Source organism: Carassius auratus, linkage group LG45M, assembly GCF_003368295.1.
Source record: "Carassius auratus strain Wakin linkage group LG45M, ASM336829v1, whole genome shotgun sequence".
NCBI lineage: Eukaryota > Metazoa > Chordata > Actinopteri > Cypriniformes > Cyprinidae > Carassius > Carassius auratus.
Genome location: NC_039299.1, coordinates 63006 through 85000, shown reverse-complemented (window position 1 = coordinate 85000; position 21995 = coordinate 63006). Strand labels below are relative to the sequence as shown.

At 40.1% G+C, this 21995-nt stretch overlaps 1 protein-coding gene across 2 annotated transcripts in view; it reads right to left on the bottom strand.

Annotated features, from left to right (window-relative positions):
- The window catches only part of LOC113068500 (1-phosphatidylinositol 4,5-bisphosphate phosphodiesterase beta-1), an 81253-nt gene that overhangs the window by 7191 nt on the left and 52067 nt on the right, over nt 1-21995 (bottom strand). For both annotated transcript variants that reach the window (XM_026241230.1, XM_026241229.1), the window contains exons 10-31: nt 21280-21426; nt 20036-20193; nt 19578-19660; nt 19273-19357; nt 18965-19139; nt 18392-18529; nt 18242-18306; nt 10896-10989; nt 10724-10808; nt 10462-10586; nt 10022-10176; nt 7168-7332; nt 6990-7089; nt 6802-6906; nt 6547-6662; nt 4434-4560; nt 4294-4347; nt 3758-3953; nt 3524-3692; nt 2524-2600; nt 2231-2320; nt 1892-1949 (exon numbers count right to left, since the gene is read on the bottom strand). In XM_026241230.1, coding sequence (XP_026097015.1) covers nt 1892-1949; nt 2231-2320; nt 2524-2600; nt 3524-3692; nt 3758-3953; nt 4294-4347; nt 4434-4560; nt 6547-6662; nt 6802-6906; nt 6990-7089; nt 7168-7332; nt 10022-10176; nt 10462-10586; nt 10724-10808; nt 10896-10989; nt 18242-18306; nt 18392-18529; nt 18965-19139; nt 19273-19357; nt 19578-19660; nt 20036-20193; nt 21280-21426 — 2567 coding nt within the window. The remainder of the gene's footprint in view (nt 1-1891; nt 1950-2230; nt 2321-2523; nt 2601-3523; nt 3693-3757; nt 3954-4293; nt 4348-4433; nt 4561-6546; nt 6663-6801; nt 6907-6989; nt 7090-7167; nt 7333-10021; nt 10177-10461; nt 10587-10723; nt 10809-10895; nt 10990-18241; nt 18307-18391; nt 18530-18964; nt 19140-19272; nt 19358-19577; nt 19661-20035; nt 20194-21279; nt 21427-21995) is intronic.

The following is a 21995-nucleotide window of genomic DNA, read 5'->3' as shown; positions in this document are numbered from 1 at the left end:
TGTTGAGAGCTGGAAGCTGTGACACAGTGAGGACAAAACCATCATCCAAAACAAACCATGGCTAACAGTCAGATTCAGCGTATATTTATGATCCAGAATCAGATCCAGAGGCTGAAACTGAACGAGAGCAGCAGCAGCAACGACTCGCTCTGAGCGGGGCTCGAACCCGGGTCTCCGATGGGAGGCGGACACACTAACAAGGAGGCAGAGATATTTGAAGCAGTTTTACTCACCGCATGCGGTTCCAACACACGATCATGACCCTTTTTCGTTGGGACTGCATTATCCTTAAGAAATAAACGATGTGCAAATCCGTCGTCAAACTGGGCCTTGTTTGTAAAACAAGCATCTTCGAAATGCAGGGAACAAACACAAACACTTGCACAACTCCGTTGATGCTCTGTAAAAATAAACTCCATCCACTGGTCCCTTAATGCTGTTTCTCTTTTGGTAATCTGTGCAGGGTTGTCTTGCCCTGGCAACCAAAAACACACTCCTTTTGTGACATTTGGCGACGCTCTCTCTCTGATCAGTGAAGTCTGTTGTGCTCTCAGTGCTCTGCTATACGGGAGCGCGCTCTTCCGGCAGAAGTGCCTCAGGACCCATATAAGGACATTCCGCTCCATCTAACGTCACACAGAGCCATACTCGAAAAAAAAACTTTCCGAAACTTGTGACAAACCAAACGTACAACTTAATTTTTGAAACTTTGTCCATGTTTAGCATGGGAATCCAACTCTTTAACAGTGTAAAAAACTCAGTATGCATGAAATAGCATTTCACCCCCCCTTTAATGAAAGAAAACAATCTTCACCCTGGCAGCCAGTAATTCACAGCACAAAACACACAACGTTCAGTACAAACCATGTCTTCTCTTTAATAAACTCTATTTTCCTCTCCAAACTATTCATAATTAGTTGTATTTAGCTTGTTTTTTTGTTTTATGTAGACAATCTAGTCAGAAGAGTTGAGCTGAGAATATACACTTCAAAATTAGAGATAACACCCATGCTACTTACAAAAACATTCATCTTGTCACAATATATATATTCCATATACTTTTGAATAAAAAAGATGTACAGTAACTGAGTAACTAAAGCATTTACCAGCAGGGGTTAACAGTGTTGGGGGGGGGCATTACAAGTTATTAATACGAGTTATTTTGTCAGATTAATTTTTACAAGTAACTAGTGAAGTTACGCATTACTTTTTAATTTACAACAGAATATCCGAGGTACTTTTTCAAATAAGTAATGCAAGTTATTTTTTAGCAATTTTTTTCAATTTATTGATTGAGATCTCTGCTGTCCTCATGCTGAGAGAAATCTGTTACTGTAGTTCTAAAATAAATATAAATATATATGCACTAAATCATCTCACTCACACACACACACACTCACACACACAAAACAGATTCAGTAGTCCTCAAAATGAATAAAAAATTATGCGACTGAGAATATGACGCAACCCTGCAATAATTAAATGTTAAACAACACAAATATCCTTTATGTATTTAACCCCATTCTATAAACCAATGTCTTTGCTTCTGTCCTTCGATGATCCAGTTAAATCATATTAATGAGCAATCATTACTAAACACACACATTTGTGTGTTGAAAAGTCTTCTTCTGCCTTCTACTGTACAGACGTAAATGTACTTTCCCTTCATCCTTAGACGTATTCATTTCACTTTTGTTGTGCAAAGGCTTTTATATTTGCCAAAACTTTTATTTTAAAAACAAACAAGCAAGCCCTGTCCAGATTTAAAAAGTAACGCAAAAGTAACATAACGCATTACTTTCAATAAATTGAACATAAGTTACGTAATTATTTATTTTTATATTGCAATATTGTAACGCATTACTTTAAAAGTAACACAGTGTCCACTCACCCGCTTGATGGACTGCACCACCTCGTTCACGTGGGATCTGTTCATCTCCATCTTTTTCCTACAAAACAGGAGGAATATAACGTTCAGTGTCACACTGACCACTAGCAGTCTCATTACTTCAGATGACCGTGTGTTTGGATCAGCATCATCTTTTGTGGGTCCTGGTGAATATGAGATCAATGGTTGGTAAGAATGATGTCCTGCTTTCTCCAGACGTGTTTTAGAAAATAAAGGTGACTTGACCTCAAGCCTCAAGCCGAAGATGATGATCCATGAACACGTGATCTGAGACACACACAAAGACTGCTGGGAAACGGCAGATGGGTTAAAATCACTCACTCCTCAGTCAGAGTCTTCTCCAGCGTCCGAGCTTCTTGAAACTTCTCCTGACGTCTCTTGTCCATCCTTTTCTTCAAGTCTTTGTTTTCTCTAAAAAACATATATATATATATTTTGAGGGACAGGGTTGTCCAAATGACATAAGACCACAGACTTTCATTAAATGGACAAAAACATGTTTAAAAAAAAACATCTTCTTTTGTGTTTCATTGAAAGTGAAAGTCCCAGGTTTAAAGGACACGAGGAGACTGAATGATGTTTTGTGGCTGAACGATCACTTTAATATCTCTTACCTCTCACACAGATCCTTCAGTTTCTTCAGCTGGTTATTCTGACACTCTTCTGCCACGGACGTGAGCTTCTCAACAAGCTACACACAAAAAGAAAGCCAACATGTTGGTAAGTAAACTCAATCTGTATTATTTATAAGCCCTTATAATGCGATTAAGGCAGCTGAAGCACATTTTAATCACATTACTGACTTGTAGCCTGCATGTTCACTTCAAACAACTCTTATGAACAAACGACTCTTATGACCAAATGACTCTTATGAACAAAAGACTCCTATGAACAAACGACTCTTATGAACAAACGACTCCTATGAACAAACAAATCTTATGAAGCAATTCCTTTAGACAAATGTTCATGAAGATTTATGATGTTTGTGATATGAGAGTTTTGATTGCAAATAAATGCACAGACACTATTTAACTGAACAGACATTGACGTCACTGAATTCAATGATGAACTGCCTTTAACTATCATTTTGCATTATTGACACACTGTCGGGAAGTCGTGGCCTAATGGTTAGAGGGTTGGGCTCCCAATTGAAGGGTTGTGAGTTTGAGTCTCGGGCCGGCAGGAATTGTGGGTGGGGGGAGTGCATGAACAGCTCTCTCTCCACCTTCAATACCACGACTTAGGTGCCCTTGAGCAAGGCATCGAACCCCCAACTGCTCCCCGGGCGCCGCAGCATAAATGGCTGCCCACTGCTCCGGGTGTGTGCTCACAGTGTGTGTGTGTGTGTTCACTGCTCTGTGTGTGTGCATTTCGGATGGGTTAAATGCAGAGCACAAATTCTGAGTATGGGTCACCATACTTGGCTGAATGTCACTTCACATTTTTCCTAATGAATGTTGTTCAGTGCTTTGACGCAATGTATTTTGACTTGACTTGAGAGTGTGTAGCTAAAATATCATAAATGACAATTTACTAAAAAGTAATTTAGTGTCAAAATGAATCCCAGTAATGCTGTGATTTGTGCATGAGATTATGTCAGCAATCAGTGTTCACCAGTTTGAGGTGCTCTCGTTTGAGGTACTTCTCGCTGTAGAACTGCTCCTGTTTGAGTGTTAGGAGCTGCTGCTGCTGCTGTTCCTTCAGTTCACTCTCACACCTGTCCTGCTCCTGCTCCAGCAGATCCCGATCCCGATCCTGATCCTGATCCTGATCCGACACACTCCTGCAGGAGCACAGCGCATCAGACGACAGGACCCGGAGCAGCAGAAGCGTCTCACAGAAACTCACCTCTTCTGCAGTGCAGACCTGCGCCGGAGGAAGTCGCTGCGCAGCTGCTTCTGTCTGGACGCATGTTCGTTGATCAGATCGCTGGTTTTCTTGTTGTGTTTCCTCTTGAGCTCCTTCAGTTCTTTGTACTGCTTTTTCTGCTCCCTCAAATAAGCCTTCATCTGTTTCAGTTCATCTACAGTCTGAGCGTCCACCTCTGACACACACACACACACACACACACACACACACACACACACACACAGAATAAGTGTTGTCATGAGATCCTAGAGTAAAACTTTATAGCTTGATTTATAACTGATGAACTTTGCATCATTGACACTGTAATTGAACTGAACTGATCTGAAGAATCACACTCATGTCTTCTGCAGAGCTGCAACATTAACACTGTGTGTTTCTGTGAAGGTGTTGTGAAACAATCTGTGTCGTATAAATCACATCAGATTGCCCGTGCACTTAAAGGGCTCCTCTGATGTATTTGATGCGCTCACATCATCGTTTGCACCTGATTAACATCAGACACCTCAGACACGTACCTGTTAAAACACTCTGGACCACATCCTCAGACTTCACAGCAGGTTTGACCGAGCCTGAAACACACACACACACACACACAGAGATGAAGGCGTCATGATTCTACACGTAGATGCAGCAGCCGCCGGACGTTATCACGCACCTGAAGATGACGTCTGGTGACTGACCACAGATGATTTGGGCGAGATGTTGTCGTTGTTCAGCCCGTTCTCTGCGGCGGGTTTAGAGTCAGTCTTGACCTCTGACACAGGATCTCCTCCACCATCGACCTGCACCAACACAAGCAGACCAAACACACACATGTAAAGAACATTATTAATATCGAAGCGAGAAGGATAGTATGTGTATTTGGCGTGCTGTCCGTGGAGAGGGCTGGGCTGGTGTTTGAGGAGAGGTTCGGTCTGTGCGGGCGTTTCATGCTGAAACAACGTAAGAATTGTTTTAAAAACAACTTGTTTTTATGACTCAGAGTCGACTCTTTCTTTTGAAAGGCAATAACTTTATGCACTTTAAGATTTAAGAGCTGTGTTACACACTGCATGAAAGTTCATTTTCAAAAATCCATAATAGGGGCACTTTAAACTAGAGATGTTCCGATACCCTTTTTCTCTTCCCGATACCGATTCCGATACCTGGGCTCAGGGTATCGGCCGATACCTAGTACTGATCCGATACCTGGGTGTGTATCTGAATATACAGCTGTATATACTACTAGCCCTGTGTAAATTACTAGAAATATTTAATAGTGTGCTTCAGACTGATCCCTTAATAAAACATGAACAAATGCATGGTGAACTACTGTATTCATTACAGTATTTTTATTATCTGAGATGAATTTGACAGTATTATTTATTTTCTTAAGTGAAAAAGATCTTCAAATGCAGCCAAAAATCTAACACCGCAAACTAAAAAAGGTATTTTAGTTTTACAATATAACTGTATAAAAAACTGCAACAAATAAGTCTAGGAATAATGATATATTAATCAGACAATCTCTTTACAACAAAACAAGTATGTGACGAGTGGGGCGGGGCCGAGGGATGTGGGAACGAGCGAGGCCGGTGGAGTGATTAGGAAATGAACTACACCTGCGACCCACCTCCTGTCTCGAGTCCCACAGAGGAGATGGAAGGATATAAAACTGGAGCGACGACCAGGCCTGGGCTTTATTTTATGTTTTGCTTTTTATTTGTGCGCATCAGTCGTCCTTGAGGGGCTGATGCGCTGTTTTGTGTTTATTTTGAATAATTAAAGTTACATTTGATTGTCAGCCGGTTCCCGCCTCCTCCTTCCCGATGATTAGGAAGTTTTTATTATTACAAAGTAAAAAACAAGTAACCGTCTTGGCATAATTATTATTATTAATAGAGACGTATTATTATTACTACATAGAGACATAGCTAAATCTACTGTAGGCTACAACAGTAGCTTAATATATTGTCAATTTACTCATGTTAAACCGAACATTTATTTTAATGGGCTGCCATGAAGATCTTTGAGTGTCTGTGTTTATGACAGTTTTCTCAAATGAAACGGTAAATTCTCATGAAGTGACGGTTTATGCGTTCGTGTCCTCATATAGTGACACACGGCAGAGACTACAAGACAGCGAGCTCCCGCGCATCTGCGCCCGTCACACACAGAGATGTAGAATTTGCAGGAGTAATATTCACTGAACACAGCTGCGTGGACCGAATATACTCGGAAGTCTGTAACTACCGGTACTACAGAGACATACTGCTAACCACTGATCTATAATATAGAAGCGGCTTCACTGTCTGTTGGCAGTTTAGAACGCGATGAGCGATCCAGTCAAATATAGATCTAATGCGTCTTCATTTCTTCTTCGCTGCTCTAAACAGGGGTTTGCACAACTTCCTGTGTTTGCAATGCATTCTGAGCAGCGAAGAAGAACCGTGCAGTGGTTAGGCAAAGCTAGCGGTCATAACTAGGTCTTGTTTAAGAAAATGGTATCGGATCGGTATATGGGTTCATGTACTCGCCGATGTCGATGCCAGAATTTGTTGTGGTATTGGAGATATTTCCGATGCTAGTATCGAAATCGGAACAACTCTACTTTAAACATGACATTTAAAATCGATATTTTTGCAGACGTCCACATGAGAAACAGTTCGGGTCTGAATAGGGCTGTGGTTGCACTGTCTAGTTTTCTGACACAGACCATCACCAGCACACACAGAGCCGAGGAGCTGCTGTGTTTCAGTGTTTGCTGGAGCTCAGTTAAACTCACTCACCTCTTCTCTGTCGGCCTCCTGCGCTCCCTCCTCCTGTGTCAGAGCCGCCAGCTGATTGGCTCTCTGCTCCATCAGACTGATGTACAGGATGGGATTGGACAGAGCCTCGATCACATCTGACACACCGACACAGACGGACGTTACAGCACAAACATCCAAACACATGAATACATGCTGAAGCTCTTTCAGAGTCTTAACAGTGTAGTGAAGCTGTGATTTATCACTGACCCTGTCCGATTTATTTGGCTCTTGTACCTGCAAAAGTGTCTGGGACGTAGTCCTTGACCTCAGTGTAGACGAAGACGGATGGAAGCGTCAGCGTCTGGTTCTTCTCGTTCCTCAGACTGATGTAATGATATCCTGCAGCCGAGAGAGACATGCTTTAATGACCGCGATCTGTCCTCGTGCTCTTTCACAGCGAGAGAAATCAAGCGGATACTTGCCGGGTCGGATGGCACATACTGGGATGATGCGATGGCCGATAAACTTCCCGTTGTCTTCGTACACGGCTATCCTCAATGACGCCAGCGTGGGAAGAACCACCTGAAACACACAAATCAAAATCAAAGTGTCTGATGGAGAACCTGCCTGATGGTTCAGTGCTCGTCACTGCAGACGTACTCTTTTGAAGACCACCGGATCTTCATCCCACACCGGATTGACGGCATTGCTTTGAGACGTCTTGGTCTTAAACGCTTTCCGTTTGGTGTCCACCGGAAGGCCGAACATTTCCACCTCCACGTAAACGCCGACTCTCTTATCGGACAGGAACTGACCGGATATGATCTGAGAAAGACCACAGAAACCTTATTCAACACTGCAGAAGCTCCCAGACATTAGGGATCTAGTGACGCAGTGAAACGATTATCTGGATATCCGGGACTTACTGGCCAAAAAGCAAACATGTATTGAGTCAATCATATATATTAGGGGTGTAATGGTACGTGTATTCGTACCGGACCGTTTCGGTACAGGGCTTTCGGTTCGGTGCACGTGTGTACCAAATGACGGAATGCAATATTTTGTACGCGGAACATAGGTACATTTTCGTGTTTCCAAACGAACATATTAAGTGGTGGAAGTCTTCGCGTTCAGCGCAAATCCCGCCCTGCAGCTGATTCTGACACACTGTCTGTTTCTCAATGTCAAGGATACTTCCTTGGTAGGACTGATCCTTCCAAGTCACTTCCTTCAGAGGCTAGGTGAGAGTCCTCTTTAGCATACGGAGAACACGTAAATGGAACAGGCTAGCAAGTGCACGTAATTGCGTCATTACGTCAGTGAAAAGGTCCGTTTGAATAACGCTGTGAATGGTATCATTAAATTACTTTGGACAACTTAACTAGTTATTTAGAAAAGAAATGCCGATGACGCAACCAATTGTTAAATGGCAGGCCCGGTTCAGTTAACCATTTGTATTTGTATAATTTACAATATCAATACAGTAATTTGTACTGGCATTTAATCGTCAAACTTTACTTATATTTACTACAGTTATAACAAATGTTTGGTAACGTAAATAAAAACCGTTAACACTCCGACTACGTTAATGTTCGACATTTTTTTATTTTTTAACTAACGTTAGATAGCAAAGCTGCGCGCATAGGATTGTGGGTGATTTGAGAGTGCGAAGAGCGCAACGATACACATATGCATCCTTTCCTGTGTATGGGATATCCTTCGAACGAAGGACTCAGTCCTTGGTTGAAATTCCGAGGATCCTCGACATTGGAACAGTCCTTCGACGGATGTCGATGACGTAGCATCCTCAAAATACTGGCTTCCGAGGATCCTTCCTTGACATTGAGAAACACCTACTGGATGCGTGCCGCAAGCGTCTCAGCTGCGTGGGGTGTCCGTTTTTAATTCAGCTCCCATGTTAACAGGTTAGAGCTTGCAGACTGCCAGTGTGAGACGCGCATCTCAGGCGCGGCTGGAGCGGCGCGGAAAACGCGTGCATGCTAGAAGTAGAACCGACGCCTATTTTTCACGCGACATGCAAGCGTGTTGGAAGCGTTTCCAGGCAAAATAGAATAGGAAAATATGTTTATATGTCATTTTGTACACAAATACATATTAATTCATGACACTTTGATATTTGAAAGTCTATAGGTTGACAAATTCATATATAAATGTAATTTAAAAAATAAAAAAATAATTATCGATTTCAAATATTGCACCTGTCAAACATAGTCTATTTTGACGTAAATACTGTTGATGATGTCCTTTATCAGTAGGCTTTATATTTATGCTCAACATGAAGTATAGATATTGTTGTCATGAAGACAAGAGCCTGGTCTGTCGCGGTCTCCCTGTCACCTACAGCAGCAGGCACTGCGCGGTTCTGGTGAAGCAGGCCTACAAGCTGGGATTGGAAATGCTGCACTGTAATCATAGATATTTATTTATATTTTTCATTATATTTTATTATATGATATTGGTTTGAGACTGAGAGTATTTTATTTAGTGGAGAACTTAGCAGCAGTATTTTATTTCTTATTCTTTTTTTCTTTTATATATATTTTATTAAAAAGTATTTTAAAAAAGTGTATAGTAATAACCTGCAGTTTAATGTTTGCATTTCTTTCCCTTACTGTACCGAAAATGAACCGAACCGTGACTTTAAAACCGAGGTACGTACCCAACCGTGATTTTTGCGTACCGTTACACCCCTAATATATATATATATATATATATATACAGTACAGACCAAAAGTTTGGACACATCTTCTCATTCGAAGAGTTTTCTTTATTTTCATGACTATGAAAATTGTAGAGTCACACTGAAGGCATCGAGGGCTATTTGAGCAAGAAGGAGAGTGATAATGACCTGGCCTCCACAGTCACCGGACCTGAACCCAGTCCAGATGGTTTAGGAGTGAGCTGGACCGCAGACAGAAGGCAAAAGGGCCAACAAGTGCTAAGCATCTCTCGGGGAACTCCTTCAAGACTGTTGAAGACCATTTCAGGTGACTACCTCTTGAAGCTCATCAAGAGAATGCCAAGAGTGTGCAAAGCAGTAATCAAAGCAAAAGGTGGCTACTTTGAAGAACCTACAATATGACATATTTTCAGTTGTTCCACACTTTTTTGTTATGTATATAATTCCATATATAATTCCACATGTGTTAATTCATAGTTTTGATGCCTTCTGTGTGAATCTACAATTTTCATAGTCATGAAAATAAAGAAAACTCTTTGAATGAGAAGGTGTGTCCAAACTTTTGGTCTGTACTGTATATATAGTTCATTAGTGACTGCCCTCTAGTGGTGTGATCTTCAACAGCATACAGACTCCACCAACTTTTACAAACATTTCTAAAGTGCTAGTGATAGAGAAAAATAAGCATGTGTTAATGTAATTTTGACTTGAATCAAATGTTTCTGACACTTTATGATTTGCAGGACTCAATCAATCTCTGGTCAGTCTGAATGACACACTTTCCACAGCTGTGGATCTGAGCCCATTCCTCACCTTCACAGACAGCGTGTGTGCTACGATCCCATCCACTGTGTTCTGAGTGAACGGGTCAAACTGTTTGTCCGTCCGTCTCATGAACTCTGGCTTCAGTCTGTAGCCACATTTCCCGTTGTACTCAAATATCCCCAGATTCAGCTGCATGGGCAGATCTGGCAATCAATCACACAAGACCAAAATCAAGCACATTCGTGCTAATACAGCAGCAAACCAATCAATAATTGGGATGGTGCTCTGTGACGTCACTTTACAGAAGAGCAACACCCGTCTATAGAAAAGCTTACATAGTATAAACAAACACATAGTTTAAAGTGGCTTTGGGTTGCAGGTGAGTGTGACAGTCCAAGCTCAAAGGAGAACAGTCTCTCTCTCACTGCATGTGCTGATGACACTCTTCACATCTGCCTACAGACAGAACGCATTAGAGCTGAAGATACCTATGGTCTGGAAGTTCAGAGCCACCAGCTGACATCCGGCGTTCCAGAAGACTTGAGGCATGTAGTTGGAGGAGTCGACTCGAGTTCCTTTGGGATAAATTCTGCTCAGCTGCAGTTTATTATACCTGCGTGAAGGAGTTAAGTTTCTCTAACAGAGGATGAAAAGAGCTTCACGATTTTACACCTTTGGTTGAACTAAATTTCACTTCATTTGAAAGAATCTTCTATGCATCTGCAAAAGTGCAATAAACACAAAAGATACTCGACGAACTCCACCGGCGCTTCTTTGAGCAGCTCCAGCGCTTTGGTCTCCACAAACGACGACATCTCATAACTTCGATCGATTTCTGTGAGAAACGAATGAGAAAACACAGATCTTAAAGGCCAGCTGCTCTCTGCTGCGTCAAACACATCTCCAGAACAGACTGACTTACTTTTGCACGCCTCGAAGGAGTTGAATTTAACAGGCTGAATGTAGTTGACTAAGTTGGACATCTCCTCTGTGGCGAAGGCTTCATTTACCGTCCCCTACAGACAGCAGAGACACGTGTGACTCCAGCGCCGCACACATCCAGATCCACACTCACAGGAGTAACCACTCAAAACCAAAAGGTCCTCAGTCCTCAGGTTTACAGTGTATAATGTATATTAAACACTACAATATTTTACTGGATAAGCAAGCACTGTCATTATATATACATATACATAAGTTTGTATTTTCAACTAAGCAGGAGACTTGACTTGAGTAAATGAAAGGAACTGTTTCAAAAGTAAGAAAAAAATCCGGAATTAATTAAAATTCTGTATTTATTTAAATCACTGTGAGAACAACAAATCATGAATCCAATATCTCGTATGAAACCAAATGGTGAGATGAGTATTTTTACACCCTGCAATGGAGAGTATTTACTGAGATCTCATGCTGTGCTGCACAGAAAGACCTCTAGATGGCACAGTACACACACACACACACACACGCACACGCACACACAAGCACACACACTCGCACACACACACACACACATACGCACACACACGCACACACACGCACACACATGCGCAGTTACACACACACACATACACACACACACACACACACACACACGTTTGTTTTTGTGTAAAGTGTGTTCATCCCATAGGTGTAATGGTTTTTATTCTGTAGAAACTGTATATTCTATGTCCCTTCACCAACCCTACACCTAACCCTAACCCTCACAGGAAACTTTGTGCATTTTTACTTTCTCAAAAAAACTCATTCTGTATGATTTATAAGTGTTTTGAAAAATGGGGACATGGGTTATGTTCTCATAAGTCACCCTCTCCTTGTAATACCTGTGTCATACCCATGTCATTATACAGAGTTGTGTCCTGATATGATACAAAAACATGCCCACACACACGCACACACTCGCACACACACGCACACACGCATACACACACACACACACACACACACACACACACACGCACACACTCGCACACACACACACACACACACACACTCACACACACTCACACATACACACGCACACACACGCACACGCACGCACACACACACACACACACACGCACACACTCGCACACACTCGCACACACACACACACACACACACACGCACACACACACACACACTCACACACACACACACACACACACACACACACACACACACACACACTGGTTTTTATGTACCAGTGATTTTGTTTATTAAACAAATAATAATGCCTACAATATGCCTTAAATTAGACAAATATAATTGTGTGGAAGGGATTTTTCTGCTCATCTGAACACACACAAATGTTGCAAGCCAGAATCAATCAAGTACAGAGAGCGTTCACTCACTTCTGACAGTAGTGCATTTAAATAGAGCTGCGTTTCCCAAGAGTAGCCTATAATAAGAAAGCATTTACATTTTTGGAAAAGGCAGCCCAGAACAATGCAGAAAAAAACATTGGCTATATGTTTGATTTATTTCACAATAAACCTTTTGAAATTGTACCTTAGCTTGTGTAGTACATTTATTTAAATTTTAATGTTAAAAGTTCATATTGCTCATGTTCTATTCTGTATTGTTAATATAAATCATACACTCTCCGAATAAAAAAGTTGCATTTTATGCATGCAACATCCTATTACTGGCAGTCCCTTATGGCAATGATGCATGGTAAAGTGAACATACTGTAGTTTAACTCTAGTATTTGTAGATTTCCTCGGTTACTACTAAAGTAAACATAATTTAACCATGGGTAAACAAAAATATTATCTAATAAGTTGCAATTAAGGCATATTGAATGTTAAAATGCATTTCAAATACAAAAGTAGGTATTATTACCCATTGTACACATAATAATTAAATAAATTTCATAATCTAAATGTTCAGTTTAGAAGTATTGTATCTGTATCGATATCGATGATACTGGCCATTAAAAGTATTGGTATTGTATTGAAAACAAAATATGTGGTATCAACCATCCCTACTTGATGCACACATCACATGACAAATATGTGTATTCTGTAATTCTAATTCTAAAGAGTTTTGGTTTGTTTGGTGGATCAGCACCTAGAAAAGACCTCTACTGCCCTGAAAGACAGAGGGGACCAAGATAACTAGAGCCCAGATACAGATCCCCTGTAAAGACCTTGTCTCAGAGGACCACCAGGACAAGACCACAGGAAACAGATGATTCTTTTGCACAGGGGCGGATCTAGAGAAATATTGATGGGGTGGCGAGAAGGGGGCAGGAATTTTTGAGGGGTGGCAACATATGGCAGACATATATATATATATGTACTGAATTCAGTCACAGTTATTACAGTTTGATGATAAATATATGTGCACACTACAAAAGGACACAGGCTATCATTTACAAACTTAATCTCATGCAATCAATGTCTTGCATTTGAAACAGTTCACACTGTTAAAAATCGCTGTAAAAAAACGGCCAAATTTCGACAGTAAAATACTGTTTTTCATTTAAACAGTGCATTCTGGGTAATATTCATCGTTTTCGAGAAGTAGCCTGCTGCTATATATCGTAAAATAACAACGTTCAAATTCGACACTCAGCGGCTGTGTTTCAAATCACACCCTACACCCTCATTCACTATTCCCTACATGAGTTTACTAATATAGTCCACCTGACAGAGAGAATGAACACTAATGAGTGAATTCAGACACTGATCAACAGCTGCTGTTAATGAGTAGAATCACTGAAGAAAAGAGAAACAAGACAAACACATGAAATACAATGAATTCAGCCACAGCCTTAGATGAAATCAACGGAAGATTTAAACGATCAACAAACAGCTTCACCAACTTCACACATTACTAACCAGACTGACTTTATTTCTTTCAGATCAGAGAACAGAGATCAAAAGATCTTATTGAGAATTAAAGAGATTTAGATGATAATGTTACTGTTTCGTTTAGCGTCACCATTGTGGAGATCAGTGTTTGCTTTAGTTGGGCTCCTGACCATTGACTTTTACACTTTACATTTTGTTTTATTGCTGTATTTGTATCTTTATGATGCATCTGTTACAGCAGTATTAATTTTGATAGTCAAGTGATTATGGTTGTTTCTAAAAGGCATGATCTTCTAGACTGACTTAAAGTGTTGCTATAATAATCAAATATTAATTTGGTGTTGAAATATTTGAGTGAATGACACTTCAATTTAGTAAGATTGAAAAGTAGTGCGATAACCAGTATTTATGGATTTAACGACTAGTTTTAGTTAAAAAGTATTTCGGGCAGCAGTCCCCACAACACTCAAAGAGAGAAATCAACAATCAGCATATGAATCTCAACAATGGTGACAATCAAAAGGTTCATGATGCAATGCATGCTGGGTACCAGCACAGGATAAAACTCATCCATGATTCCCAGCATGCATTGCGGCATGAATAAATTATGCCCCTGAATTGTTCACTTATTTTCTTGAATTCTTATATGCTTATAATTTTGCATTTGTTTTAAGTTTTAGTAGCATGTGTTGTGATGTTCAGAACTGATCTGTTCATTTATTTTGTGGATTGTCACCATTGTTGTGATTCATACGCTGATTCTTGATATTTCTGTCTAAATTTCAGCAAAGGTTTTTTTTTTATTTATTATGAGTGACATTTTCTTAACAGTCTTTCATAACTTATGGCTCAGCAGTGTTCCTTCTCATGCTGTAGTATCAATATTCAATAAGACAAGAGACACGGGATTAGATCAGAAATAATAGTATTTGTTCTTGTCAATCTATAAACAACAATATCAGATTTTTTTTCTTCTGTGTACTTTTGTTTTGCTATAACAGGTTCCAAAGGTGCATTGTTACAGCATGAAAAAAAAAAAAACCTTAGTTGTTGAAAAGTCACGTTCAAGAGCCCAACTAAAGTAAACACTGATCTCCATCATGGTAGTGAAAAAAACACCTAAACCTATTTAACTCTCCATAAGTTCTTCTGTAGACATCTGACAGAAATAAAGTCAGTCTGGTTAGTAATGTGAATCTGGTGAAGCTGTTTTAGTAGTTGTTTAATCGGATCTTGAGAGATTTTATGTATTCTTTTATTCAGTTGATTTCATCTAAGGCTGTGGCTGAAGTCATTTGTAGTTCTTGTGTTTCTCTTTCCTTCAGTGATTCTGCAGGTGTTTATCACTTATGCTCAATCATCAATTAATCACCGAATTATCTCATTAACTTCACTGATTCGGTGTTACTCTAACACTCTGTAGTGTGCACACATTATAAGTGTTCATTTAAAACTGAGGATTTTCTTGTGGGGTTTAAAGGGTTAAAGATTTAAGATGAAGAAAAAACAGAATGAAACATAATTTAACAGTAATAAACTGTAATTAATTTACAGGAAACAAACTGTAGAAAAACAGTTATTTACTGGCACCCCTGCTGCCAGTAAATAACTGTTTTTCTACTGTTTCTTGCCGTAAATTAATGGTTGCCAGTAAAAGAAAGTGTTTTTCTACAGTTTTTTGCCGTCAAGTCAAGGAAAAACAGTAATATACTGTAAAATGTAAACGTCAGATTTACCAAATGAAAAATAAGTTAATTTAACTAAAATATTTGTGAACATCCATAGAAAAAAAATTAGGCAAAGTCATACACTGATAATGAGAGAAAATACTGAACTTGACTGTATTAATGTGTGTTTGCACAAGAGAGATCGTTTAGTTTAATGTAGTTTTGTTGTTCACCATTGTGCTGTAGAGTAGAGCCGGTGCTTCAGTCAATGATGAGCCACAAATTCTGATTTTCTGCTGCTTTATATAAAGGCAGTAAATGTGGAGTCGCTGATACAGTGATGATCTCTGTGTTAAGTACTTCAGCACATACATGTGTGCTATATAGCTGACAATGAGCTGCAGTGATTTGAGTAAAAGTCATGTATTTAGTTACTTTATTACTGCACATTAAGTGTAAGAAATATTCCTTCTCAGTGGACTCAAATGAAATAAGTTCATAGTACTAACATCGTAGGAATGCTAGTTTAAAAACTCGAACTGTTTGAAGCAGTGGGAGTGGAGTTAATTTCCATGGTAGAATTTACGGTAAAATACTGTTAAAAAATAAGAGTGGTAAATTAATGGTTAAGAGCTGTAAATTAACAGTACTTTACTGGCACCCCTGCTGCCAGAAAATTACTGTTATTTAACGGAAATTTTTTTTACAGTGCATATAAGGAATAAGTGACCATACCCCATCAGCACCACACACTCACTAATGCATACAGTATGCATCCACATTTCATTAAGAGCATTATAAAAGATTCAGCCTTATCAATATGTCAATTTATTATAAGAAACACAAGATTTTAACAGCCATTTCCAGCTGGGGAGACTCAACTGATTTTCTACAGTTTAGTGTTAATCATCATCTAACTCAACCAGTCAAGAGCTACATTTAGCCTTAGATGTTATATGAATATGGTCCTGAAGCATAGCTTTTATTAGCTGACAATAATAATAAATAAATAAACATTATAGTTACAAATACAAATGAACTTTTAGAAATTGTTTTCGAAAAATATGGTGTTATTGTTTTGTCAAGCTTAACTTAAACTTGTGTGATATTCCTTTAAAATAATGCTTTGGAATTTCTTTTAAGTATATTTTACTAAGCAAATAGCATAATCTACATATGATTACAGATTATTTTAATAAATATCAAACATTTAATTCAATTGTGCAATATAGCTGACACCTACATGAACAATTACAGTTGTTTTTATGACTATAGGTCATTCTCCTCAAGTGCGAGCGGTCGCGAGCGCAGACGGGGGAATGGAGGAAGTTTTTTTTTTTTTTTTTTGGAGCGACTGGGATGGTGCCCCCTTCAGGGAGTTGGTGCCTTAGACAGATTGAGTCAGTTCAGGAGTTCAGAGCGGGATCGCAAATCATTGAGTCAGTTCGGGAGTTCGGAGCGGGTTCGCGAATCATTTGAGTCAGTTTGGGGATCACAAATCATTTGAATCAGTTCGGGAGTTCGGAGCGGCTTCGCGGATCATTTTAATTAATTCGAGAGTTCGAAGCGGATTCGTGAATCATTTGAATCAATTCGAGAGTTCGGAGCGGCTTCGCGGATCATTTGAATCAATTCGAGAGTTCGGAGCGGCTTCGCGGATCATTTGAATCAATTCGAGAGTTCGAAGCGGATTCGCGAATCATTTGAGTTAATTTGGGGATCGCGAATCATTTGAGTCAGTTCGGGAGTTCGGAGAGGGTTCACGAATCATTTGAATCAATTCGAGAGTTCGAAGCGGATTCGCGAATCATTTGAATCAATTCGAGAGTTCGAAAAGGATTCGCGAGTCATTTGAGTCAGTTTGGGGATCGCGAATCATTGGAGTCAATTCAAGAATTCGAAGCGGATTCGCGAATCATTTGAATCAATTCGAGAGTTCGAAGCGGATTCGCGAATCATTTGAATCAATTTGAGAGTTCGAAGCGGATTCGCAAATCATTTGAGTCAGTTTGGGGATCGTGAATCATTTGAATCAGATCGGGAGTTCGGAGCGGGATCACGAATCACGAAAGATTCGCGCTCGTAAATTTTCAAATTGGCCATAACCTTTAATTCGTTGTTGCCAAGTTGGGTGGCAGCAGGGGTGGCAAGGCTTTCTTTTACGGGTGGCATTTGCCACCCTATGCCACCCCGGTAGATCTCCCCCTGCTTCTGCACAATCTGACTTTGCTGCAGTCTGGAATTGAACTACTGGTTTCGTCTGGTCAGAGGAGAACTGACCCCAACTGAGCCTGGTTTCTCCCAAGGTTTTTTTCTCCATTCTGTCACCGATGGAGTTTCGGTTCCTTGCTGCTGTCGCCTCTGGCTTGCTTAGTTGGGGTAACTTCATCTACATCGATATCATTGACTTGATTGCAAATAAATGCACAGACACTATTTAAACTGAACAGAGATGACATAACTGAATTCAATGATGAACTGCCTTTAACTATCATTCTGCATTATTGACACACTGTTTTTCTAATGAATGTTGTTCAGCTGCTTTTTTACAATCTGTATTGTTAAAAGCATTTATAAATAAAGGTGACTTGACTTTCAAGTTTGAACAACGTTAGGGAGAGTAAATTGACAACTACAAGTAGTTTTGTATCTCAGGTCCCAATCGTTGGAATAAACAGCTGTAGACAATCATATATCATGCTTCTCTTGCAGGAAGAAAGACTCTAACCCATGAAAACATTAACTGAGAGCCAATGGAGCACTCGGATGACACACAGCATGTAAACATCACTTCTGTCTTCACTTACCTCATCCATAGACTTCTTACTTTCATCGTTCTCTTCTTCTGCATCACTCTCTGCGTCTGCTTCTCCTGATCAACACACGACATGAACCGACATCACTAACCAGTCTGAGGTGCGCAGATCTTTTTACATGCTTCACGTTCATACACTTACCTTTTTCATCGGCCAGACCTGTGTTATGTGATAGAGACTCTGTCGTTTTATCAATCGACTTCATTCCCTGCAATCTTCTTTCACCTCCATCGCTCCCGTCTGCATGAATGCTGATGTGAATCTCCTGATGTGTCGACCCTTTTACAAAAGACATGTACAGTTTATTACTGAAGACTTAGTGTCTGACCTGACCAACAGAAACCAGAAAAAATAGAGAGTTCATGGTAATGATGGTGGTTGGTCAGCAGGGGTCAGCGAGAGACCATCAGCAGCAGGAGAGAAGCATCTGTAAACTTGACTTCAGTTCACAAACATCAGCTGATGAGGATCCTACAGCATTTACAGACCACAATCTAACAGTTTCATTAGCTGTTGAAAAGGATGATCTCTTAACATACATGTGAAGGATCTCATATCAGAGGCATCCTGAGGATGTTAATGCACCACTGGTCAAAAGCAATAGTGCTTTAGTGTATATATATTAAAAAAATAAAAAAAAACCCTTAAATGTTCAAAATGTGGCTCAATTGACTCTGATGACTGCAGATTGAGGTGTTTTTGTGTGGTCCGCACCTGCGCTGGGAGACGAGGGCTCACACAAGCTGGACGTGTCGCTGCAGGGGTTGGACGTTTGCTCTAAGAGCTTCTTCTTGGTGCTGCCATCGGCTTTGTGGGAATTCTTCTTATTCTTGATGAGGATCTTGCCCATCAAGTCCACAGGGCTCGGAAGAGGAACACCAGCCTCCAACTGCACACACCAGAAAGATCCAGAGAAACGTGTCACTAACTGGACAGTGATTGTCTCCAAATTACCATTTTATGTGTGTTGTGTGTGTGTGTGTGTGTGTGAGTGTGTGTGTTGATATCTGTTTTTCACTCACAGGGTATTTCTCCAGTGTGTCTGTGAGCAATGCGTCTCCAAATATTGATCGGCAATACTCTGCCATCTTTGCCTGCTGTTTGGGACTGAGACACAGTAAGAGCATGAGACAACAAAATGTATTGTTAGAGGTTTAGAACAAACCCTGGGCAGAATGTTAGAAAAACATCTCCACACAGACAGACACAGGTACGAAGTAAATGTTAACCGTAACAACATCCTGTGACTAAAGCTCTAATACTTAATCATTAATAATTTTTTATGCTGCTCCAAGAAAAACAAGTGAAAAGGAGCTTTGACACTTACGAGTCCACGTGATTCTCGAAGGACAGGATGACAGGGAACGGAGATGTCTTGAAGGCGCTCTCTGCGATGGCCTCAATCACCTCCTGAAAAGCCATCCATTAGTTTACATTCATGGAAATTACACCACAACTGAGCGACAGAATTTTACAAATTAGGTGTGCACAAACTAAATTGTCCAACGAAATCCGCTAACCCTAAAAATGTATTCTAATCCATTCAAATATGTTTTTCAATAACGTATGTGCCTCCCTCATTACATTTTCTCATAATCCTTCATGTTCCTCCTTATAATTCCTTAAACTCATGCCGTCTTTATTTTCTACTAAATCTCACCGCTGTTTCTCTGTTTCTCCACATCGCTGTCGAAACCATCTCACCCAGCTCAAACCCCTCGGACTGCAGAGTCCATACCTATCAAGGGATATAAATGCATTTTCTGTGGCACGCTGTCAATTTACCTTGAAGGAGATCTCTGAGGTCATGGTGAAGCCGTGTGTGATGAACGGCTCCTCGTCTGCGGTGCGGCCCTTCCAACAGTCCAGCTCTATACAGCGACAGCCGGACAGCAGAACCTGCCGGTACATCTCCACAGACGAGTTTCCAGCCAGCTGACCCGCTGCAGAAAAATAACACACTGGACATCAAGAGGAGACTCGATAACAAACCTCTCACTCGTATCTAATGTACCATTTTTGCTGATGCTGAGTCATATCATTTGCCAAGTATGGTAATCCATACTCGGAATTGGTGCTCAGCATTTAACCCCTCCAAGTGCAGACACACAGCTACTGGGGGTTCAGTGGCTTGCTCAAGGGCACTTCAGTCATGGGTATTAGGGAGGTAAAGAGCACTGTTCATTCACTCCACCCCACCTACAACTCCTGCCAACACCGAGACTCAAACCTTCAACCGTTGGGTTAAAAGTCCAACGCTCTAACCATTAGGCCACAGCTGCCCTAAGACCTGTCTGATCTGATGAAGTTTGATCATTCAAATAGTGTTTCTCTTTCTTGTATATACTGTACACCATTTCACCTCCAATAATAATGAACCTCAGCTGAGAGCAAATTCAATGCAAAGACTTTAATCAGAGTGGAGAATGGTTTATGTTACAGAAATCACATATATTTTGATCTTTTGAGTGATTATGTTTTCTCTGTGTGATTGAGATAACTGGCAGAACTTCATCTAAATTTATCTAAAAATGCATTGGTGAGACATCTTGAGTCTTATTGTAAAATTAAGTATACTGATTGGAAGTGCTTAAACTGAGTCTAAGTGAAGTACAGCCAATTAGCTCAAAAACTAACATTAATATCACAATTCTACCACATGAGTGCAAATAATAACTACATAAGTGCAAAAAAAATTGCAGGGAGGTTTTTGTCCCTTCATCCTCATTCGTATGGTTAATTCTAAGTGCATTAGAATCTGAAACCACATTGACACCGGATCATCTGTTCAGGCCACAAACGATCAACACTGAGGACTCATTTGTGCATTTGTGAGAATACCACAAACATTAGTTCATGTTCAAAGGCTAAACATGGCCTCGAAGAGTAACTAGCTCTGATTGGCTGACCTGTGAGGTAGGTGTTGTGCGATGCGTCTGATTGGCTGACCTGTGAGGTAGGTGTTGTGCGATGCGTCTGATTGGCTGACCTGTGAGGTAGGTGTTGTGCGATGCGTCTGATTGGCTGACCTGTGAGGTAGGTGTTGTGTGAGGAGTTGATGAAGTAATGCGAGAGTGGCAGCGTCATGTCTTCACTCTGGTCCAGCTTCTCTGGAGGGATGATACTGTTCTCTTCTCCGCTCAGATATCTGCCGAAGCCCTCCACCGAGATCTGCCCTGCACCACAAAACAACAATATCAACAATCCTGTGCACGTTAGCAAACTTTAGACTGTACTCCCTTATGAAACTAAAATATATTGCAGTATATTGGAAAATATCATGTAATAAACTAGGCATATATTCTAATATGGGAGTTAATATTTATTTTGTACAATGTATTACAATATATTGAAAGCAGCAATCATTTGTATATTTTGCAATATATTATATAATATATGTATCATCAATATATTATTAAATGTATTCAAATATATTAGAAAATAAAAAGGGAAAATAATATATTAAAATATATCACAATATATTTTAAGAAATATATTGGTAAACATATTTTCCTTTCGTAAGGGCTGGACAGACCTTCAGACCAGTGGATGGTTCCCTTCTTTAAATACTCTATGTCAGCAGTGCTCAGCCAAATTCTGAGCAACAAATTCTAGCACCATAACTAGAACCATCTACTGAAGGCTTTCAGGAACACTTGGATCAATACAGGTACAGCAGATCTACAGGAACAGGAATGAGCACCTCTAATCTACTTATAATTATTTTAAGAAAGAATGCAACTGC